Source organism: Hemiscyllium ocellatum, chromosome 32 (genome assembly GCF_020745735.1).
Source record: "Hemiscyllium ocellatum isolate sHemOce1 chromosome 32, sHemOce1.pat.X.cur, whole genome shotgun sequence".
NCBI lineage: Eukaryota > Metazoa > Chordata > Chondrichthyes > Orectolobiformes > Hemiscylliidae > Hemiscyllium > Hemiscyllium ocellatum.
This window is the reverse complement of record NC_083432.1, coordinates 48308160-48330328: the sequence shown is the minus strand read 5'-3', so window position 1 is coordinate 48330328 and position 22169 is coordinate 48308160. Positions and strand designations below refer to the sequence as shown.

At 44.4% G+C, this 22169-nt stretch overlaps 1 protein-coding gene across 1 annotated transcript in view; it reads right to left on the bottom strand.

The window, feature by feature from the left end:
• LOC132830871 (src kinase-associated phosphoprotein 1-like) overlaps positions 1–22169 on the bottom strand; it is a 369860-nt gene that overhangs the window by 113504 nt on the left and 234187 nt on the right. The window contains exons 6-9 of the mRNA XM_060848771.1: positions 21358–21441; positions 19328–19446; positions 16286–16349; positions 6653–6847 (exon numbers count right to left, since the gene is read on the bottom strand). Of these exons, the coding sequence (XP_060704754.1) occupies positions 6653–6847; positions 16286–16349; positions 19328–19446; positions 21358–21441 (462 nt within the window). The remainder of the gene's footprint in view (positions 1–6652; positions 6848–16285; positions 16350–19327; positions 19447–21357; positions 21442–22169) is intronic.

Genomic DNA, 22169 nt, shown 5'->3' with positions numbered 1-22169 from the left:
GGTCAGGTAGCATCCAAGGATGCTGCCTGACCTGCTGCGCTTTACCAGCAACACATTTTCAGCTTGAATCATTCAGATGCCAAAGTCAGTTGCTAAAGAAATGCAATTCCTTACTACTTAATATTTGAACAATTTAAAAACAGTGTAATCTTCAAAGGCAACCTTCTGTCAAAGACTGCACTATTTGAAGAAATAAAAAAGTCTTCAAATCCAGTACTTGATGGAAGTGAATTAGTGAGCAAGAGCAAAATCTGATTTACCAGCTGACTGCATCCAGCCTGTCATATGGCATTTGAGGATTTAGCCAGAGGGCTTAATAATGCTGAACATCGTGCATAAGGATCCAGCAAAGGCATGAAAACCTTTACTTTAATCCTTTTGTTGCATAAATCTATATTTATTTTTCAACAAAGTGCCTCGTGGATTGCATAAAAAACTCCTGTGTCAATCTCCATTGCTATTCACTCACTCTTCAGTAGATAATAAAGCAAAAATCTAGCAACCCCAGGCCAATGCAATTAGAGATTTTTTTTAGCAAAATTATTCAAAGGGAGGGAGAGAAAACACAGCCCTTCCAAATTGCAAAGCTGTTGATGATCAGAATATACTGAACAAATGTTTACTTGTAATATTCGGAGAGGTGTTCTCCAAAATATTAATTTTGAATATCATGACAGGACACATAATCACATCTTGGAGCTTTTGAAAATGGGACTTTGCAAAGCCAAAGAGACTGGGTACAGCCAAGAAAAAAAGTTATGATGTGGAAATGCCAGTGTTGGACTGGGGTGGACAAAGTTAAAAATCATCAGGTTATAGTCCAAAAGGTTTACTTGGAAGTAAAAGCTTTCGGAGCACTGCTCCTGCGGCAGGTAGCTAGTGTTGCTTTTGTTGCAAATGTTGTTTTTGTAAAGACCATGAGCTGCTCACTGGAGGCACAAAGTCCTCAACACGTTCTGAAAGAGGTTAACGTTACATGACTCAGTCTGTGGGTGAAATAAAACTATAGATTTGATCACAGGGAATCACAGCTAACTTGCCTGCATCAATAATATTCTCCCTCCCGCCCCCAATTTCCTTTTCTGAACTGCTCATCAACAAAGTGTGTGAGCCGCAAACCCACTGGGAGACCTCATCACTACAAGCGATGGCCTCCCAAAAGAAGAATTTGGGACCTGTCAGTATCCCCAGGTAATTAAATTCAGCCAGCCATAAATAATCCTGGAAGAAATCCCAGTGTCAACAGGTTTGTGTGGAAAGGGGCTTTGAATGTGGACAGTGAACAATTCTTTCCCTTGAATTTCACTGTTACTTGGCCAAAGTATTTTTAATGCCATATTTTGCAGAGTTTTATTCTTGTATCTGACTATGTGGGTCTGGGTGACGTTTTCTGCATTAAATTTCTTGACAGGTAGTTGGGTATATTTGCACCACTTCAACCTTTTGATAATAGCCGACATAGCTCAGTTGGGAGAGTGTTAGACTGAAGATCTCAAGGTGAAAATGTGTTGCTGGAAAAGCGCAGCAGGTCAGGCAGCATCCAAGGAGCAGGAGAATCGACGTTTCGGGCATGAGCCCTTCTTCAGGAATGACCTCAGGGGATCTCCCATCCACCGCCTCCAACCTCATAGTCCCACAACCCTGCACCACCCGTTTCTACTTCCTGCCCAAAATCCACAAACCCGACTGCCCCAGCCGACCCATTGTCTCAGCCTGCTCCTGCCCACCAAACAATACAACAAACCCTGAAGATCTGAAGGTCCCTGGTTCATTCCCAGGTTTCGGCAAAAGCAGCATTGCTTGAGTGCTCCCTCCTTTCTGGGTGGCACGGTGGCTCAGTGGTTAGCACTGCTGCCTCACAGCACCAGGGACCTGGGTTCAATTCCCAGCTGGGGCGACTGTCTGTGTGGAGTTTGCACATTCTCCCCGTATCTGCGTGGGTTTCCTCTGGGTGCTCCGGTTTCCTCCCACAGTCCAAATATGTGCAGGCCAGGTGAATTGGCTATACTAAATTGCCCGTAGTGTTAGGTGGATTAGTCATGGGTAAATGTAGGGGAATGGGTGGGTTCCTCTTCGGAGGGTCGGTGTGGACTTGTGGGGCCGAAGGGCCTGTTTCCACACTATAGGGAATCTAACCTTTACAAACTTGCTTGACCAAATTCTATTTACGAAAAACATCTCTATATTTAATTGTTACTTAAGGAACTTGGCTCACTAGTTTCTGCCGCTGAGCTGTGTAAAGCTTGATACACAATTGACATCTCCATTTTAAAACTGAAACTTTGTTGTGACCAGTGGAGGAACAGGGAAATGAAAAGGCATCAGTTCACCCCTCCCAGCTGGATCGAAACAAACATTACTGCATTCAAGTACAATATTGCAAACTCCAGTCCAAAAACGTTTATAATCAAACCTTGCTTATGAAACTTTGGATGAGACTTGAGCAATACATATTGTACTGAAATGTTGTGGAGCCTTGTCCCTGTTGAGTGTATTTCCCCAATACATGCTCTCAGCATCAAAGCTGTTCTGCCATTATTACACTGCTGGGATGTTGTAATAAAGCAGAGAACTCCATAAAATATTAATCATAACAAACATAACAAAAAGAATTAGATAAATCTAAAACGATCAAAGCGGGAGCCCATAAAACACAGGCGACGCACAACTTAAGTGCAAAACTGATGCTCATCTGCATATGCAAATCCATGCTAATTGACTTCATTTGGAATGCAAAGTCTCCCTCAAAACATCCAGCAATATTCTTCACAAAATGAATAACAGAATCTTCTTTCGCTGGCAGAAGTTTGATGAAAGGTAGTGTATGGAATGGAAATATTTCAGTATCACCCGAGACTTGCATCTTCCTCTCTCAGTGAGGTGGCTTGTGTCTGACTCATTGTTCAAGGCTTTGTCCCCTTGCTTGCACACACCCATCCTAGGAAATAGTTTCTCTCTAACTGCCTTGTCCAATCCTTTCGCCATCTTACACACTTCAATCAGATCACTACTTAATTGACTATAGTCAAGGGCAAACACACCTCTTCTTCCTCTGGGTAATTTTCCACTCAACCCTATTCCTTTCTACATCGTTAAAAATCACACAACATTTTGTGTTACGATCGAGCCCTCCACAATCACCTGATGAAGGAGCGTCGCTCCGAAAGCTAGTGTGCTTCCAATTAAACCTGTTGGACTATAACCTGGTGTTGTGTGATTTTTAACTTTGTACACCCCAGTCCAACACCGGCATCTCCAAATCCTTTCTACATCCACATTGATCTTTTGCTCCCCTTTTAAGTTGCTCCTCAATAATTCGGCTTTTTGACCAGAACTTTGGTCACCTGTCTTGATGTCTCCTTCTGTGCCTTGTCGTGGAGGCCCTGTGGTCCATCTTGGGGACAGTGAATGGCACTCTATAAATTTAAGTTATTGTTGTTAAAAATCTCTGCCTAACATCTTTAGACAACTTGGCCTGGCACTGAGACTAATGAACTCCATTCCCTCTGTCTGCAAAGCGTCAGGGCAGTGGAATTCGGGTCTTGGTTCGGGACATGGTTGAAGTTGCCAACTTGGCTGCTCACTGTCAATTTGCTCTTCAGTGTTGATTAGAACCAGAGACAGTTTCTGGTCACGGACAGACTTAGTGCTTGAATTCCAATGGTTTTCTTTGCCAGTATCAGACCGTCTGCATAAAACACTGTACTGTGTGTGAAGAGAGGGAGGAATAAAGTTCTGAATTTGAAATTAAGAGGTATATTTAAGGTGTGTGAAAATTTGATAGAGGTTTTCCAAATGGTGAAGGGTTTTGAAAGAGTGAGCGATGGGGAACTGTTTCCCGTGGCTGAAAGGTCAGTGCCAAGAGGGATCCATATTGAAGATGCTTGGGATAGGACCCCAGGGTGACAGGAGAAAACAATAACTTCCAAAACAGAACAGGAAGAATATCTGAAGTGGAAACGTGCAAAACAGCAGGGAAGTGGGACGAATCAGACAGCTCTTTCAAAGGGCCAGTACAGCTATATTGGGCTGAATGGCCTACTTCTGTATCATTGCACAAAGCCAGATCTTTGCAAGTCAGTCGAAATAAAAATCCAAGGGGATGGGAAGGAGATCAGTGTGAGGGGGAAAGTCAGGGCTGGGGGGATATGAGGGAATTGATCAGGGTTAGGAATGGGAACACCAGGGGAAGTGGGCAGGTTCAGAGGTTATGGAGATCAGGGAAGGGAAGGGGGTGAACTCCAGGCTGACAATTTGCAACATATGCTTTTTTCTATTGCAAAAGATCAGTTTTATACCATCTTACTTTCATTAAAGAAAAGAAAGGAATTGAACATCAGGTCTGTCCTATTTCACACGTGATGTTTTGTAGAGGACAGCAGGATTGGGGGTGTAGTACAGTAATACTGAAAGGAACATCATTGTTCCCTTCCAAGCATTAGTTTAGAGCAGGCAGACAGCGTAGCAGACTTTCCTCTGGAAATCAGTCCAATATCTCACCATCGACAGCGCACAACTGCAAGGTACAAAGACAACTTGTTGAAAAAGGCACACCAGGTCTCTGTGCTGATGATGGAAGTCTAACCTCATGTCAAAATTAGCAGAAGACCAAAAGACCGAGAATGGGGCTTGATTTTCTAGTTAGCTCTGAGGAAAGGTCAAGGACATGAAATACTGACTGGATTTGTTGTGATGTATTACTCAGAGGTGATGTCATACAAAGCACTTCACCCAAGTACCATATCAATCTCTATTTTAATTTCCATTTGGTATCTATTTAGGATATTCCCACCAAATCACGGTCAGCCCCTCGGTTATGGCAGGCAGGAGCTGACTTCCGCATATCCTGCGGCTGCTGGAAATCTGAAACAAACACAGAGATTGCTGGAGAAACTCAGTGGGGTTTAAAAGGATGAGAGGGGATCTGATTGAGACGTATAAAATTATTAATGGTTTGGACACTCTGGAGGCGGGAAGCATATTTCCGCTGATGGGCGAGTCCCGAACCAGAGGAACACAGTTTAAAAATAAGGGGTAGGCCATTTACAACAGAGTTGAGGAGAATCTACTTCACCCAGAGAGTAGTGGGTGTATGGAATGCTCTGCCCCAGAGGGCTGTGGAGGCCAAGTCTCTGGATACTTTCAAGAAAGAGATTAGATTCCCTACAGTGTGGAAACAGGCCATTCGGCCCAACCAGTCCACAACGACCTTCTGAAGAGTAACCCACCCAGACCTAACACAATGGGTAATTTAGCATGGCCAATTCCCCAGACCCGCACAGTTTTGGACTGTGGGAGAAAACAGGGAGAATGTGCAACTCCACACAGACAGTCGCCCGAGGCTGGAATCGAACCTGGGATCCTGGTGCTATGAGGCAGCAGTGCTCACCACTATGCCACTGTGCTGCCCATTCTCAGAGCTCTTAAAGATAGCGGAATCAAGGGTTAGGAGATAAGACAGGAACAGGATACTGGTTGTGGATGATCAGCCATGATCATAATGAATGGTGGTGCTGGCTCGAAGGGCCAAATGGCCTACTCCTGCACCTATTGACTACTGGCTATTGTCTATTTCTCAGTGGAGACACTCAGCATCTGTGGAGAGAGTAAAAACTCAGAGTTCGTGTTTCAGAATGGAAGAAGAATCGTATCGCACTCAAAACATTAACTCGGTTTCCCTTTCCACGGCTGCTGCCAGATCTGCTGAGTTCCTCCAAAACTTTGTGTGTTTGTTCCTTCATCTGATGATCAAATATTCATCTTTCTCACCTGAGAGGTTGATGCAGCAATGTGTTGACCGGGTCAGAGTAATCACAGGCCACTGTTAGACTTACTGGACTGGGCACCAGCCTATTCTTTGGACATTTTTTGTCTGATTCAGACTGCATTGGACTCCTGGTTGCAGGGGTCTCCAATGAAGGGTCAAACAGCAGGGTGTGTGTACAGCCCAGACCATCACGGAGGCCAACTTTTCATCCACGGATTCAACCTACACTTCTCACTGCTGTGGAAGGGCAGCCAACATCAAAGACCCCACCCACCCTGGGAATACTCACTTCCAACCTCTTCCGTCAGGTGGAAGTTAGGAAAACTTAAACACACACACCAACAGATTCAAGAACAGCTTCTTCCCCGCTGGTATTAAACTGCTGAACAGACCTCTATAACCTCAAATGTAAAGATGTGGAGACGCCTGTGTTGGACTGGGGTGGACAAAGTTAAAAAACACACCACCAGGTCACAGTCCAACAGGTTTGATTTGGAAGCACTAGCTTCCACCTGATGAAGCAGCAGCTTTGAAAGCCAGGGCTTCCAAATAAACTTGTTGGACTATAACGTGGTGCTGTGTGGCTTTTAACTTCAAATCTAATGTCAGTCTTGCTTTGTGCACCTCCTGTATGGTCTCCCTCTGTTTAAACACTCCATGATCCCGATGTCCTTGTATGCTATGATCAGCCTGTACTGCTAATTTTTCACTGCACTTGGGTACACTTGACAACAATAAATCAAATCAAATCAATAAATCAGTCCAGTTCCAATTAGACACAGCAGCTCCTGATGTGGCACCTGATTCCCAGCTGGAATATCAGTGGGAAGTGATCCTCAGATAGTTGAAGGGTTACCAATGACTGTAGACTCAGACACAACATACCTGGGAGCTCTTCGTAAATCTCATCAGCCGGATCTTGGCCAATGTTGATGGATGGTTGTCCTCGAGACCCAACTAGAGTGACCATTCCCGAGTCCACATCATCATATGTCTCCTCCTGCACCACTCGCCCTTTGTTCATCTCTTCTTCATCCTCGTCTTCCTCTTCCTCCACTGGTATAGAGTTAGAATTCATGTCTACAAAAATAAACCACACCACAAATGAAGGAAAACAATAAATCCCTAAAAGATTGCACTGTTCTTTAAAACATTGAATGATCTTGCAAGGCACACATGGGGAAGCTAAGAATGAAGGGAACACAATTTTAAAATCTGAGTTCATGAGCTACTCAGGAGCAAAACTCTTCGCTTCACAAAAGCTAGCATAGACTGAGAATTCTCTCAAAAAAAGACCAAGAGACAGAGAGAGAGTGTGCGTCTGTGAGACAGAGACAGACAGACAGAGTGGGAGAGAGACAGATAGAGACAGAGAGGGAGAGAGACAGAGAAAGAGAGAGAGAGAGAGAGAGACAGAGAGGGAAAGGGAGAGAGAGAGAGACAGACAGACAGAAAGAGAGAGACACACACACAGTGAGAGAGTGTGTGTGTGAGAGAGAGAAAGAGAGACAGACAGAGTGAGTGATAGAGATCATAAGACCATAAGACATAGGAGTGGAAGTAAGGCCATTCAGTCCATCGAGTCCACTCCACCATTCAATCATGGCTGATGGGCATTTCAGCTCTACTTACCCGCATTCTTCCTGTAGCCCTTAATTCCTTGTGACATCAAGAATTTATCAAACTCTGCCTTGAAGACATTTAGCGTCCCGGCCTCCACTGCACTCTGCGGCAATGAATTCCACAGGCCCACTACTCTCTGGCTGAAGAAATGTCTCCGCATTTCTGTTCTGAATTGACCCCCTCTAATTCTAAGGCTGTGTCCACGGGTCCTAGTCTCCTCGCCTAATGGAAACAATTTCCTAGCATCCACCCTTTCCAAGCCATGTATTATCTTGTAAGTTTCTATTAGATCTAAACTCCAATGAATACAATCCCAGGATCCTCAGCCGTTCCTCGTATGTTAGACCTACCATTCCAGGGATCATCCGTGTGAATCTCCGCTGGACACGTTCCAGTGCCAGTATGTCCTTCCTGAGGTGTGGGGACCAAAACTGGACACAGTACTCCAAATGGGGCCTAACCAGGGCTTTATAAAATCTCAGTAGCACATCGCTGCTTTTATATTCCAACCCTCTTGAGATAAATGACAACATTGCATTCGCTTTCTTTATCATGAACTCAACCTGCATGTTTACCTTTAGAGAATCTTCGACTAGCACTCCCAGATCCCTTTGTACTTTGGCTTTACGAATTTTCTCACCGTTTAGAAAGTAGTCCATGCTTGGATTCTTTTTTCCAAAGTGCAAGACTTCGCATTTGCTCACATTGAATTTCAGCAGCCATTTCCTGGACCACTCTCCCAAACTGTCTAGATCCTTCTGCAGCCTCCCCACTACCTCAGTACTACCTGCCTGTCCACCTAACTTTGTATCATCGGCAAACTTCGCTAGAATGCCCCCAGTCCCTTCATCCAGATCATTAATATATAACGTGAACAGTTGCGGTCCCAACACTGAACCCTACGGTGCACCGCTTGTCACCGGCTGCCATCCGAAAAAGAATCTTTTATCCCAACTCTCTGCCTTCTGTCAGACAGCCAATCCTCAATCCATACCAGTAGCTCACCTCGAACACCATGGGCCCTCACCTTACTCAGCAGCCTTCTGTGTGGCACCTTATCAAAGGCCTTTTGGAAGTCTAGATAGACCACATCCACTGGGTTTCCCTGGTCTAACCTACTTGTCACCTCTTCAAAGAATTCCAACAGGTTTGTCAGACACGACCTCCCCTTACTAAATCCATGTTGACTTGTTCTAATCCGACTCTGCTCTTCCAAGAATTTAGAAACCTCATCCTTAATGATCGATTCTAGAATTTTACCAACAACCGAGGTTACGCTAATTGGCCTATAATTTTCCATCTTTTGTCTTGAACAAGGGGGTTACAACAGCAATCTTCCAATCATCCGGGACTTTCCCTGACTCCAGTGACTTTTGAAAGATCTCAACCAACGCCTCCGCTATTTCCTCAGCCACCTCTCTCAGAACTCTAGGATGTAGCCCATCGGGGCCAGGAGATTTATCAATTTTAAGACCTTTTAGTTTATCTAGCACTTTCTCTTTTGTAATGGCAACCAAACTCAACTCAACCCCCTGACTCCCTTTAATTGTTGGGATATTACTCATGTCTTCCACTGTGAAGACTGATGCAAAGTACTTGTTAAGTTCTCCTGCTATTTCCTCATCTCCCGTCACTAAGCTTCCAGCATCAGTTTGAAGTGGCCCAATGTCTACTTTTGTCTGTCGTTTGTTTCTTATGTATTGAAAGAAACTTTTACTATCATTTCTAATATTACTGGCTAGCCTACCTTCATATTTGATCCTCTCCTTCCTTATTTCTCTCTTTGTTATCCTCTGTTTGTTTTTGTAGCCTTTTCAATCTTCTGATTTCCCACTGCTCTTGGCCACTTTATAGGATCTCTCTTTTTCTTTAATACATTTCCTGACTTCCTTTGTCAGCCATGGCTTTCTAATCCCTCCCTGGATAATCTTTCTTTCTTGGGGATGAACCTCTGTACAGTGTCCTCAATTATACCCACAAACTCCTGCCATTTTTGCTCTACTGTCTTCCCCGCTAGGCTCTGCTTCCAGTCTATTTTTTGTCAGTTCCTCTCTCATGCCCTCATAATTACCTTTATTTAACTGTAACACCATTACATCCGATTTTGCCTTCTCTCTTTCAAACTGCAGACTGAATTCTACTATATTATGATCACTGCTTCCTAAGTGTTCCCTTACTTGAAGATTTTTTAATAAAGTCTGGTTCATTACATAGCACTAGGTCCAGAATAGCCTGCTCCCTTGTGGGCTCCATGACAAGATACACAGTGAGAGTGTGTGTGTGTGAGAGAGAGAGAAATACAAAGTGAGAGAGTGTGGATGAAGGGGAGAGAGAGAGACAGAGAGAGAGAGAGACAGAGAGAGAGAGACACGATTAAGAGGAGAATTCCAGAGTAAGGGAATGGATATCAGAGCCAGCAATGGCACAGAAATTTAAATCAGGGCTGTTTAAAAGTTCTGAATTGGAACAGCAAAGAAATATCAGTGAGTTATTGGGCTGGAGAAAGATCCAGAGATTGGGAGAGGTGAGTAATGGAGGAATTTGAAAACAAGTACAAGAGGTTTAGAACAGAGATGGTGCTAGACCAGGAGCTGCTGTGTCACTGAGTGAGCATGGGGGCAAACTGAGACTTGGGCTGAGTTAGGATACGGGCAGCATGAGTTTTAGATGGATGTTTATTTCCAGAGGGAGGGAGGTGGCCAGCAGTGCATTAGAATAGTCAAACCTGGATGGAACAAAAGCTCTCTGTCAGTGATATAGCAGGATGCTCCTGATAATTAAGGAAACTATAGAAAGCCAGCGTCTGTTTTATGTGTTCTCTTGCTGTCTGGACAGAAACATTCCCTGAGCAGCTTGTCATGAACCTATAGATTGGCTCTTTGCTCAGTCACACTTTCCAATTTGTATCTAAAAGAAGCAGTGAGTGGTGCTTGTGGTAAATCTGAAAAATATTTACAGTCAAGCTCAGGTTAATAACACTCCAAATGATTTTACAGCAATAAAACACAAGCAAAAAAATCAATATGTTTCTCAACAACATTGACACGAAACACCCCATAAATTTAATTTGTATCAACCTGCGCTGACTACTTTGGAGTCAGCTCTGGGTTTATTTCCTTGATGTTACATGGATTCCGTTTTATTTAATTCGACAAATCAATATCAGAAAACGTTGTCTGATCAAAGTATTTATGGACAAAGGGGGTGAGCGTTCACAATGCTCCTTCTCCTTCTCTCTCAGGTAGTTATTACACCTGAGAATCATTACAAAGGCAACGGAAGGGCCAAGTGCTGTTTTATCACGGCAATGAGAATCACTCTCTCATTAAATCGCAAATGTCAGCAACTAACTGATCAGATTACAGAAACAAGTTCAACACAGTTTCCCAAGGCACATGCGGACATGGATGGATTGGGAGTAAGGAAACGATTTGAGGCTGGAATCGTTTTAATGAAAGCCCGAGTTTGGATCCCGATTCACTGCTGCTGTGCATTCCTGTGCGTTATTAACCTCAAGCTCGGTTACCCTGGGAAGTCTCCACACATCCCCCCCAACTCCAGCCTCTTACACATCCCTGATTTTAGTGCTTTACGATTGGTGACCTGCCTTTCAGCTGCCTGGGCTTTCAGCTCTGGAATTTATCATCCAAAACTCTCCATCTCCTTTTGTCCAAGAACCACTTCCTCAAAGCCATCTCTTCAACCAAGCTTCCAGTTGCCTATCTCTTGTCTATTTATGAGACTAGACCATGTCGAGCTCTGTCTGATCATGCTCCAATGAAGCACTTATGACGCTAAAAATGCTATATTAATGCAAGTTGTGGTTGATTTATTTTGCAGATAATTTAAGTAAAAACAAGCAGAAGATATTTCACTGAATAAGCAGATGCTGAACTCCAGCTTCAAATCACAGCAAGCACCATCCTGCTCTTGTACAGAATCTAGCAGCTCGGAGAATCCCACTCACTCAAAAATCTTTAAACCTTTCAGCACAGAAAGAAACCATTCAGCCTATCCATGCCAGCTCTTTGGAAGAGTTTTCCAATTGAACCCATTTCCCGTCCAGTTACTCCTTCCTCATCGTTGTATGAACTTTTCACCTCAAGTATTTAATCAAATCTCTTTAGGAAGTTAACAATTAAGGTGCTTCCATCAGGGCATCCTAGATGATAATAAATCACTACGTGAAAGCAATTCTCTTCATCCCACCCTGGGCGTTTCTGTAACTATCTCAAACTCGTATCCTTTGTTTATTGAGGAGAAATCCCAATTATAATTTTGAATAATGCTGTCACATTTTACCTTCACCTTTCTTATGTTGGACTCTCGAGGCTCTCCTCATAATTAAACTTTCTCAATCTTGGCATCATGTCAGTAATTGTAAACAAGCACACATTCACAGGGGCAGCACTGGCTATTTACTGTCTATCCCCCAGGGCTGTTTAGAGTCCCAACCACATTGCTGTGGGTCTGGAATCATATGTAGGCCAGACAGGGTAAAGATGGTAATTCCCTTCCCTAAAGGACACTAGTGAAACAGCTGGGCTTTTCCTGAGAATTGGCAATGGATTCATAGTCATCATCAGACTCTTAATTCCAGATTTTTACTGCATTCCACTGTTTGCCACAATGGGATTTGATCCCAGGTCCTCAGAAAACTTCTGAGGCCTCTGGATTAATAGTCAAGCAATAACAGCACTAGGCCATCGCCCTCCCTTCTCTGCACCCTATCCTCACATCTTCCCCATAGTACTCCAGCTGGGACCCAAGCAGAATTGTTTGTTCCAATTTTCCTGCTTTTATACTGTATGCCTGTATTTATAATGCTAAGCTTCCTGTACACTTTACAGAATGGGGCCTAATGGCTGTCGAATGATCATTGCCAAGATTAAATGGCTTCAAAGGAAAACACTGGGAAAAGAAAATGAACTACAGGCGTGATGGGGCGAGATAGTTCCACTAGAAATTGTTTTTAATTAGCGACAAACTTCAAACTTTTATTACTTTAATCAGTGGAACGAGATGTTTAATTAGAAAGTGAATTTTTCAGCACTCACTAATATTCAGCTCACTGGGGTTTTGAAGCAGAGATGGACTACGCTCATTTAAAATTTAATTGAAAAGTAAATGTGATTTAAAATAAAAGTCAAATTACAATTTTTTAAAGAACGAGAAAATGCAGGTACGAGTGATTTAGAGCATATTTAAACACTGTGGACAGATGGAAGTAATGCTGTTTATAACAACAGGCTGGTTCTCTATGCATTGCACTGGGGCTGAAGCCTTTTATTGATGTCAGCTAGATCGGCACTTCCCGAGGTCCAGAGACTGTGAGCAGTTGCTTTCCAATGTTTGTTTTCTGGATTGGTGCCTATATGGCTCCCCACTTAGCGGGAGAGAGCTGATAATTAATGTACTTCATTTCAGCCGTATTCCACTCTGAATTAATCTCTCCAAGTGAGCAATCGAGGCAACATGAGTAGACATGTCATGTTCTAACTGTGTTCTCCCACCAGTACAGGTACTGTAGCACCACCCCCTGGCTGGAGGGTGAAATCACAGCGTGACTGGTTTACATAGAACATTTCGATGTAGACAGGAGGATTAAGAATGAAAGACATGTTAATATAATAACAGACAGTAGTTAGAATGGGAAATATTGTTCCCATGTGGAGTGGCTGAGTTAACTAAACAGATACATTTAAAGAGAAGTAATATAAGTGCATGAGGAGAAAGGGAATAGTTGGACATATCAATAGAATGAAATGAAAAAGGAGGCTTAAGGTGAACATAAACTTTGGCATGAACCAGTTGGATCAAATCTGCACCATTACATACAACTTTAAAACAAAGTGCAAAGTTTTGTCGGCACAGTCCGTTCCAATTCTTCGCTGGCTCAGTGTAGCTCTGGCCTTTCCCTTGGTATCAATGTCCCATGAGCTGAATGACCGAGTGACAGAGTTGAATTTGTTTCCTAAACGATTTCCGCTCTGATTTGTTGCTGTTTGGGGAGTGAAGGTGCACTCTGTGGCAAAGGGGCTCATGTTCTGTTTCACTGGACATTGAATGTTGGTGGGAGCAAGGTCAGAGTTGGTGGGAATTGAACAAAGTCACAGATTTCAAGGTACCTTCCCAATCCAGCAGATAAACACTAACTTCCACAGCTCTGTACACATGGTACAACAATAAACAAAGATTTGATTTCCAAAATAGTGCCTTTCACATCTTCATGCTGTGATAAAAGGCTTCACAGTTAACAAAGACACTGTTGGAATAAAGAAGAAATGACAGAGCAAGATCCCACTAACTGCAATGTGAAAATGACCAAATTATCTGGGTTTTAGTGACTGATGGATGAATACTATTCAGGAAAGCAGAGAGACTTTGAGGGTACACAGAGTCCTCTAGAGGGTAGACTGGGCCTTGGTATGATGTCTGATCTGAAAGACAGCCCCTCCAATCATACAGCACTTCCTCGATATTGGGAGGGAGCAGAGGGAGCATCAACATGGTCTTTGACTGGCTCAGATGTCTCAAAGGGGGCTTGTTACTTCTGCTTCCATGTCTTAACAGCACAAGATACAGCAGTAGAATTAGGCTATTCAGCCCATCAAGTTGCTCCACCATTCAATCATGGCTGACACGTTTCTCAATCCCATTCTCCTGCCTTCTCCTCGATCCCATCTATCTCTGTCTTAAAGACATTCAATGACTTGGTCTCCACAGCCTTCTGTGGTAATGAGTCCCATGGATTCACCAACCTCTGATTGAAGAAATCCTTTCTCATTTCAGTTCTAAAAGGGTTGTCCCTTCACTCTGAGGCAGTTCCCTCGGGCTCTAATCTCTCCTAATAATGGAAACACTTTCTCCATATCCACTCCGCCAGGTCTGTCAGGACTCAAGAGTTTCAAGCAGACCGCCCTCATCCTCCTGAACTCCCACTGAGTACAGACCCAGAGTCCTCAGCCTATCCCTTTTTGTGCTTTAGGTTTCTGGAGCCTTTCTCCATGCTGTGTGTAGTCGCTGCCTCGATTCTCCCTCCCAAAGTGCATCACCTCACACTTGCCCACCCTCCTAGTCTGTCCAACTCCTTCTGCAGCCCCATTCTACCTTTGTGTCATCTGCAACTTTAGCAGCAATACCTTCAGTTCCTTTGTCCAGATCGTTAATGTGGAACGTGAATAGTTGTGGTCCCAACATGGACCCCTGCGCAATGCCACTAGTCACCAGCTGCCACCCTGAAAAGGACCCTTTTATTCCTACTCCCATCAGGCAGCCAATCCTCTGTCTTGCTGTGAACACCTGTGGCTCTTATCTTATTTAACTGTCTCCTGTGTGGGACTCTGTCAAAGGCCTGTTTGGAAATTGAAATATAGTCTTAAAATCAATAAGCAAATCAAAAAAACTTATGGGGAAAAGGCAGGAAAGTGGAGTTGAGGATGATCAGATCAGTCATAATCTCATCGAACGGCACAGAAGACTTAATGGGCTGAATGGCCTACTTCAGCTCCTTTGCCTTATGGTCTAACCTACAATATTCTGGCTGCACCTCAGCCTCTGGGTTATGGCTGGACAGGTTTCTGGGGAATGTCGCTGTGCTGCTATTCTCTGACCTTGACCTGCTGTGTGGCATCACCAATGACCTTGAGCTGCCAAACTCGGAAACTCCCTCCCGAGACCTCACAACCTTCCATTGCCCCTGGAAAACTCCCCTCAGAGGAGCAACGCCACCCCATCTTTCCTTTGGTGACTTGGTGCCTGTCTTCCTTCACTGAGAGACACTGGGAGGCGGTGAAGGAGTTACACTGACACATTGCTAGTGCAATGACATGACCACTGTGTCGTCCAGTACTCAAAACGGGGAGGGAGGGAGAGATGGATGGGGAGGGTGAGACTGCGGATTCCAGACAGCTGAACCCACAGCACAATCGGTTTGAAATGCAATTTCCTACCATCATACCTGCAGATGTTCAACCTGGCCAAAGTTGGGGAGGTGACAGAGGGCTGTATGGCTGGAAGAGATTACCAAGATAGGGAGGGGGTAAAGCCAGTCAGGGAACTTGAAAACAAGGATGGACCTACTATGGGGACTGTGCCAGACTGGTGCCAGTCAGTGGGCACACAGGACAATGTACACAAAAACATTGTCACAAGTAGCAGTTGGAAGATGGCATTAAACTTAGACCCACAGCAATGTGGTTAACACCCAACTGCCCTCTGGGCAATTAGGGATGGGCAACTAATGCTGGGCCTAGCCAGCGATGTCCATGCTTCATGAACAAATAAGAAAAAATGGCCAGGACCCCACTGCAGCATTGAGCCCCGAGCTAACAAAGCCATGGATGATGGTTACCACAGCAGATCAGCTGATTCCCCTGATATGAAGGGCCTGATTACTCAGATCTGCTGGATCCTCACTTGCGAACGGCTGGACACTCTTTCACTGTAGCGCAATGGAGGAGCTACTTAGGAGCCAAAGATGTGCGGGTCAGGTGAATTGGCCATGCTAAATTGCCCGTAGTGTTAGGTAAGGGGTAAATGTAGGGGTATGGGTGGGTTGCACTTCGGCGGGTCGGTGTGGACTTGTTGGGCCGAAGGGCCTGTTTCTATACTGTAAGTGATCTAATTATCATTAGAGGTACTTTCATCCTAGGTGCTAAATAAATGCCATACCTTCCCTCATCACAAGGCTGCATGTTCAATCCCTTCAAGTGTAACTTTGTCTGCCACGCTGAGTACACAGAGCGCTCACAAACAGGTGCACACGAGTTGGCATGGAGGTAACCCACAGCAGGATTGAAGAGTGTTCACTCTCCATTTGCTTTGGGGAAGTCAGTGTGAAGCTGACAGCTGAGGTCTTCCGACAGACTTCCACACAGAGAAACAGACAGTTACCTTTCAGTATAAAGGAGATGTGATCCACCCACTCCCTGGCTTCACGATGGCTCGATGCAGCAAACTGGAAAGCAGAAAGATTCAGTTACCAGGCGGGAGCAGGCACATCCAACTGTCTTTCCATTTCACCAGTAAATTTCCACAACTGCAAGAACATGAAAGTAAACTCTGCCCAGATACACACCACCTACAGCAATGTCCAAGGAAAGAAATGACAGAGAGAGAGAGAGAGAGAGAGAGAGAGATAAAGACCTGCATTACCCCAAAGCATTTCACAGCCAAATGAACGTGGAAACTATTTCTCAGGTGCGGCCTCTGCTCTAAAGCAGGAAATACAGCTATCAATTTGTGCACAGAAAGATCTCACAAACAGCACTGACATTGTCTGCTTTCTTTAAGAGTTGTCTCAAAGGACAAACACTGACAGGACATGAGGGAGAGAAGTGGTGCTCTTTTTCACATTAGCTTAAACAGGATCTCGAGACGGCAAATCCCCCAACACTCCATCTTCACACATCCCCACCTCACAACCCATCTCCTGTCCCCCACCCCTCAACCCCACCTCCCACCACTATCCCACTCATTCATCACTCTAGCCTCTGTCTTAGCTCCATCTCCCCAGTGCTGCAATCTGCAAGGTCCATACCGAACATAAACTGCTCCCCCCCATCTTCTGAACAATCCACCTCCCTCCTTTAGCTTCACAGCCTTTTGCAAAGAAGTAAGTGAGGTTTAGACCTCTCCTGCTCTTGCTGAAAGGAACAACAGGAAATAATAGGAAGGAGGCCATGCAGCCCCTTGTGCCTGATGCACCATTCATTGTCAATCTTCCGCATCAACTCCAAATATCTTGGGTCCAAAAATCCTTTTGGCTCAGCTTGGAATATTCGACATGACCAAGTGCCCAAAGGTGTCTGGACTAGAGAATTCAAAGGCTTAAAACCATCTGAGTGAACAGATTACTCCTCATCTCAATCCTAAATGGTCGACCCCTGACCATGCAAACGTGTTTCCTTATTCTGATATTCCAGCCTGTGGGAACGGTCCCTCAGCAGTTTCCCTGACAACCCAGTCATATGTTTCAATGAGATCATTCTACTAGACTCCAGATAACGTAGAACCATTCCAGTCAATCTCACGTTATTAGCAAATTCTCTCTTTTGAGGAATGCCTTGAAGTTAAGAAGATCCATACATTGTCACGGAGACCTACACTGAACACAGCCCAGTATCAGCAAAGAGGAAACGCTTCCTGCTCTTGCCCCAGAATGGCTGGTGTCCAATTTTAATACAGAGTCCCTCTTTTCCCTGCTCCATCTACCAGAGGAAATAGCTTCTCTGTATCTACGCTGCAAATCCCTTTATGACTTTACAGGATTTAATTAGATCAGTCGTCATCCTCCCAAACTCAAGGGAACTCAGAGGAAGTTTGTGCGACCTACTTGACCCTTTAAGTTGTGGTTTCTTTAAAAGGATCAAATCTTGCGAAGGGGCTGACTCAAATGGATGGCGCACTTAGTCGTATGATAACGAGATGCTGAAACACTGATGCTTTTGCTGCATGTACGTTAGCTTTCATGTTCAATGCACAGCACCCTGCAGAACTGCTTCATTGCAAATGGGCAGAAAGTTTTTTTAAAGACTGTTGACCATTTCAATCAGAAATTGAGACCACCTCCTGAAATTTTACACATCTTCAGCAGCACCTCCATTGCCAGTGTCTCTCCTTCATTCTGTCTAACAATCCCACTCACTATAAATCTAATTATCTCCAATTTATAGATGCTTGAAGTGGCGCCAGAGAGATTGGACATTGTGGAAGGGAATGCACTGACAATCTAATACAGTACAGCAGGGTGCATGCATACATGACAGCCACAGAGACCGCTCAACAGACACAGATCTTAACTCGCTGATTTAAAAATCAATGTGGCTTTTAATGGGCAGCAGGTTGAAGAGGAGCAGAAGACTGCGATGAAGGAAGGGATGGACAGTGATCTACATGGAGACACATTGCAGGGACTTAAGGCGGAGGTGAACCTCAGCAGGGATCGGGGGGGGGGGGTGGGGGGAAGGGAGGAAGGTGGGGTGTTGGAGTAATAGGAAGCACAACACTGGTGTCACTCGCATCCTCTGGTGCTTTTGGGGGGGCGGGGGGCTGTGCTTACTGCAAACCCTGGGAAGTCAGAAGACACAATATTCCTTGTAGGATTCCCTCTGTTAAATGCTGTAGCACAAGCAGACAGCAAGGGGTATTTATACAGGGCATTTGACACAATGAGAATCGCCCACATTACTTCAGGCAGCGGTATCACATAGAGCTTGATACTGAACTACACAAGGAGATATTGGGACAGATAACCAGAAACTTTGGGAAAGAGGATGTTTCACATGGAGGAAAGAAAAGCAGTGAGTGATTTTGAAGAATGGGTGTGTGCCTCAGTTTTATTTTAGTAAACTAAAGGATAAATATTTCACCATAACTTACAATCTCACAGCAATAACACATTTAACTCTAGGTTGAAAGATGACAGCATTAACTGAGCACAATAGTTACCATCTGAGCACCTAACCAAGGTTCCCAGCTAGCAACGAGCAAGAGTTACCTTCTCACCTGTTATAATGGAGCTGGGAACACTTGCAGTTTTGAGATAGGTCAGGGAGTCAAGACTTTCTCTGGCTGCAGGACTGAGGGAGTGCTGCACTGTCAGCCATTCTGTTTTCTGGATGAAATGTAACAGAGTGGTCCTGTCTGCTCTCTCTGATGGATGTAATACTTTAAATTACTTTTTTAAAAAATAGATGGTCATTATTAGGTTGCTGTTTGTGGGGGCTTGTTGTGCATAAGTTGGCTGCTTTATTGTTTCCTACATTGGAACAGGAACTACTCTTAAAAAGTGCTCCATTGTCTACAGGAAGTGTTAAGGCCCTGAGGCTGTGAAAGGAGCTATTAAAATGCAGGCCTTTATTCATTCAAATACTTTGAAAATACTACATTGAACTCTTTTACCAAGAAGCTCCTGGACTAAAGGCTAGTTCATACCTGATAAACCTTCCTGTCTGAACTAACAATCTCAAAGCAGGCATTCTTCTTGGAATCTTTCCGAAGATTGGGAACGAGATAAGCGTCATAGAGATAAAAGGCACCTCGCTGTTGTTTATCTACAAAAACAAAGGACAAAGATGGAACATTGCAACAAGTAACTGAGCTGTATCTCCAATCCAAACACTCAGGAGTCCCAACAGACAAGTCAATATCGTGTGTACTTTTAATTTATTCTTTCACATAATGTGGGTGTCACTGGCTGGGCCCAGCATTTAATTCCCACCCTTAGTTACCCCTTGAGAAGGTGGGGGAAGAGTTGCTTTTATGAACCACTGTAGTCCATGTGCTGTAGGAGACCCCCGGGAGGGAACTCCAGGATTTTGACCCATTGATAATGAAGGAACAAACAGGAAAGACATAGTCCTTTTGTTGAGGCTAAGGTGCATTCAGCCTAACAGCAGGAGATATGATCACTGGGTCGGGCGAGGGAAGGTTTGTCCCAATTACATTCTTCTCCACACATTAAATAAGCAATCAAGGGCAAAATCAAAATTTCATAGGCTGACAGATGTTTTCTACTCCTCCCTTTTCCAGTACTTTCTCTGCGCTATGCTGAAAAAGCAAATGGACATTCTCGTTGCTCTCTGTAACCCAGGAGCATCACCTCCACCTCCCCTTTCAGTTCCATTCCCTGCTGTGGTGTCTTTTTCTGAACCATTTGGGTTCAGCTCCATGTTGAGTTAAGAGTACCCCGGTCATAGTCCATGGTGGCCGCCTTGTTTCAGTCAGCTGGTTGACCCGGTTAGGCATCACCGCTAACACTGCAGGTTTTTATATCAAGGAATGGATTGGTTAAGAAGGGGCTACGTTAGTGGCAAAGACCACACACACATCTCTTTGGTGTAGGGCATCTATTATCTCAGCTATCATTAAATACATTTCCCATTTTCAACTGACTAGATTGAACCCGTGAGTGCAGTTCAATTGGACCAATGAGTTCATAAATATTCATTGTATGCCAATGAAACCAAAGAGGTTCCAAACCACCATGGTCAGAAAAGCTGACCGACCTGAAAAGGTTTGGATGTTAGATTCTCAGAACATTAGGCTCATGTCAGGAAACTGACCTTTAACCTCCCACCCAACAAAGATAGGCCACCTGTCTTTCTAACAGCGCTGGGCAGGTACAGAGGATTCCACCCACTGCTGCAGATAAGGATAGTGTGCCCCTTGGAGGGGAACCTGAAAATGGTGGGACAGGTCATGTGGTTTGGGAAGTAGTGTCGGAGCAACCTGCTGCAATGCACATTCCTGCCACAGTGTGTCAGTGGTGGTGGGAGTTAGCGCTGAGGGTGGTGGATGGGGTATTAATCGTGTGGGCTGCTTTGTCCTGGATGGTGTCAAGGTTCTTAAATGTTGTTGAAGTAGCATCAAGGACTTTGATGACTTTTCAAAGAGTGTGGCACTGGAAAAGCACAGCAGGTCAGGCAGCATCCAAGGAACAGGACAGTCAATGTTTCGAGCATAATCCCATCACTGATGCCTCCTGATCTGCTGTGCTTTTCCAGCACCACACGTTTCAACTCGGACTCTCCAGCATCTGCAGTCCTCACTTTCTCCCATGCCTGACTTGTGCCTTGTCGATGGTGAACAGATTTTGGGGAATCTTTATTACCCTCTGAAATAACCAAGCAAGCCATTCAGTTGCACCAACTCTTAGGGCTATCATGGGATAGACAATGAATTCCAGCCTTGCCAGTAATGACTGCATCTTGTGAATGTGATGGCGCAAATCTAGAAAACACAAACCATGGAGAAGGAAGGGTCTGGGGAAGAGGCAGGAAATGCCACTGTCACAATACTCCTAGGAGAGCCAGTGCTGTTTCGATAGGCTGAGTGGTCATCAGCTGTACCACACCAATTCTCTGACCCTCAGATGTCTCTGGCAAAGGGCATTCTGAAATCTATGGTTCAGCTGGAGCCCTATTAAGGAAACGGTGAGGACATTGCCGAGTTTGCATTGATACCTTTCTCGCTGCCATAGTAATAGAATAGATTTGTGTTCAACACACAGAAACGCCTCTGCCACTCGGATCCAAAGAAACTGTGATCTGAAGAAAGAAACAGAAGAACTGTCAAAATATATATTTCCCAAAGTTTCATCAAGAGATTTAAAAGGAACTGAGATTTACCCCACCCTCCCCCTCGTAGCCCCGCCACAATGAGTCTGCTGAAAGTGCACAAATATTAGAATCCCTGCAGTGTAGAAGCAGACCATTCGACCCTTCGAATCCCACCATCCCCACCCTTCTACTCAAACACTGTAACACTGCATTTCCCATGGCCAATCCACCTATCCTGCATATCCCTGGACACCATGGACAATTTAGCACAAGCCAATTCAACCTAATCTGCACATCTTTGGACTGTGGGAGGTAACCAGAGCACCCAGAGGAAACTCACCAAAATATCATTGAAGGACAGGATCAGGATTAATGATGATATCGGCTCCGAGGAAGAGTCATACTGGACTCAAAACATCAACAATGTCTCTCTCTCTCTCCCCCCTCAGATATTCCAGACCTGCTGAGTTCTCCAGCGTTCTGTCGCGCTGTCTGTTTCAGATTTCCAGCATTTGCAGGATATTATCATTGTTTGATTATGATATAATTCCACAATGTCAACTTTCATATGGCCTGTTCATGACAATAAAACACTTTCCGGTGCTATATAGGAGCATTATGAAACATTTATTAACAGGTTTAGGGAGGGGACTCCAAAAGGGACAGCATCCAATAAGAGGCTATGGAAGAATCCTACTCATTGAAGGCTGAACTGT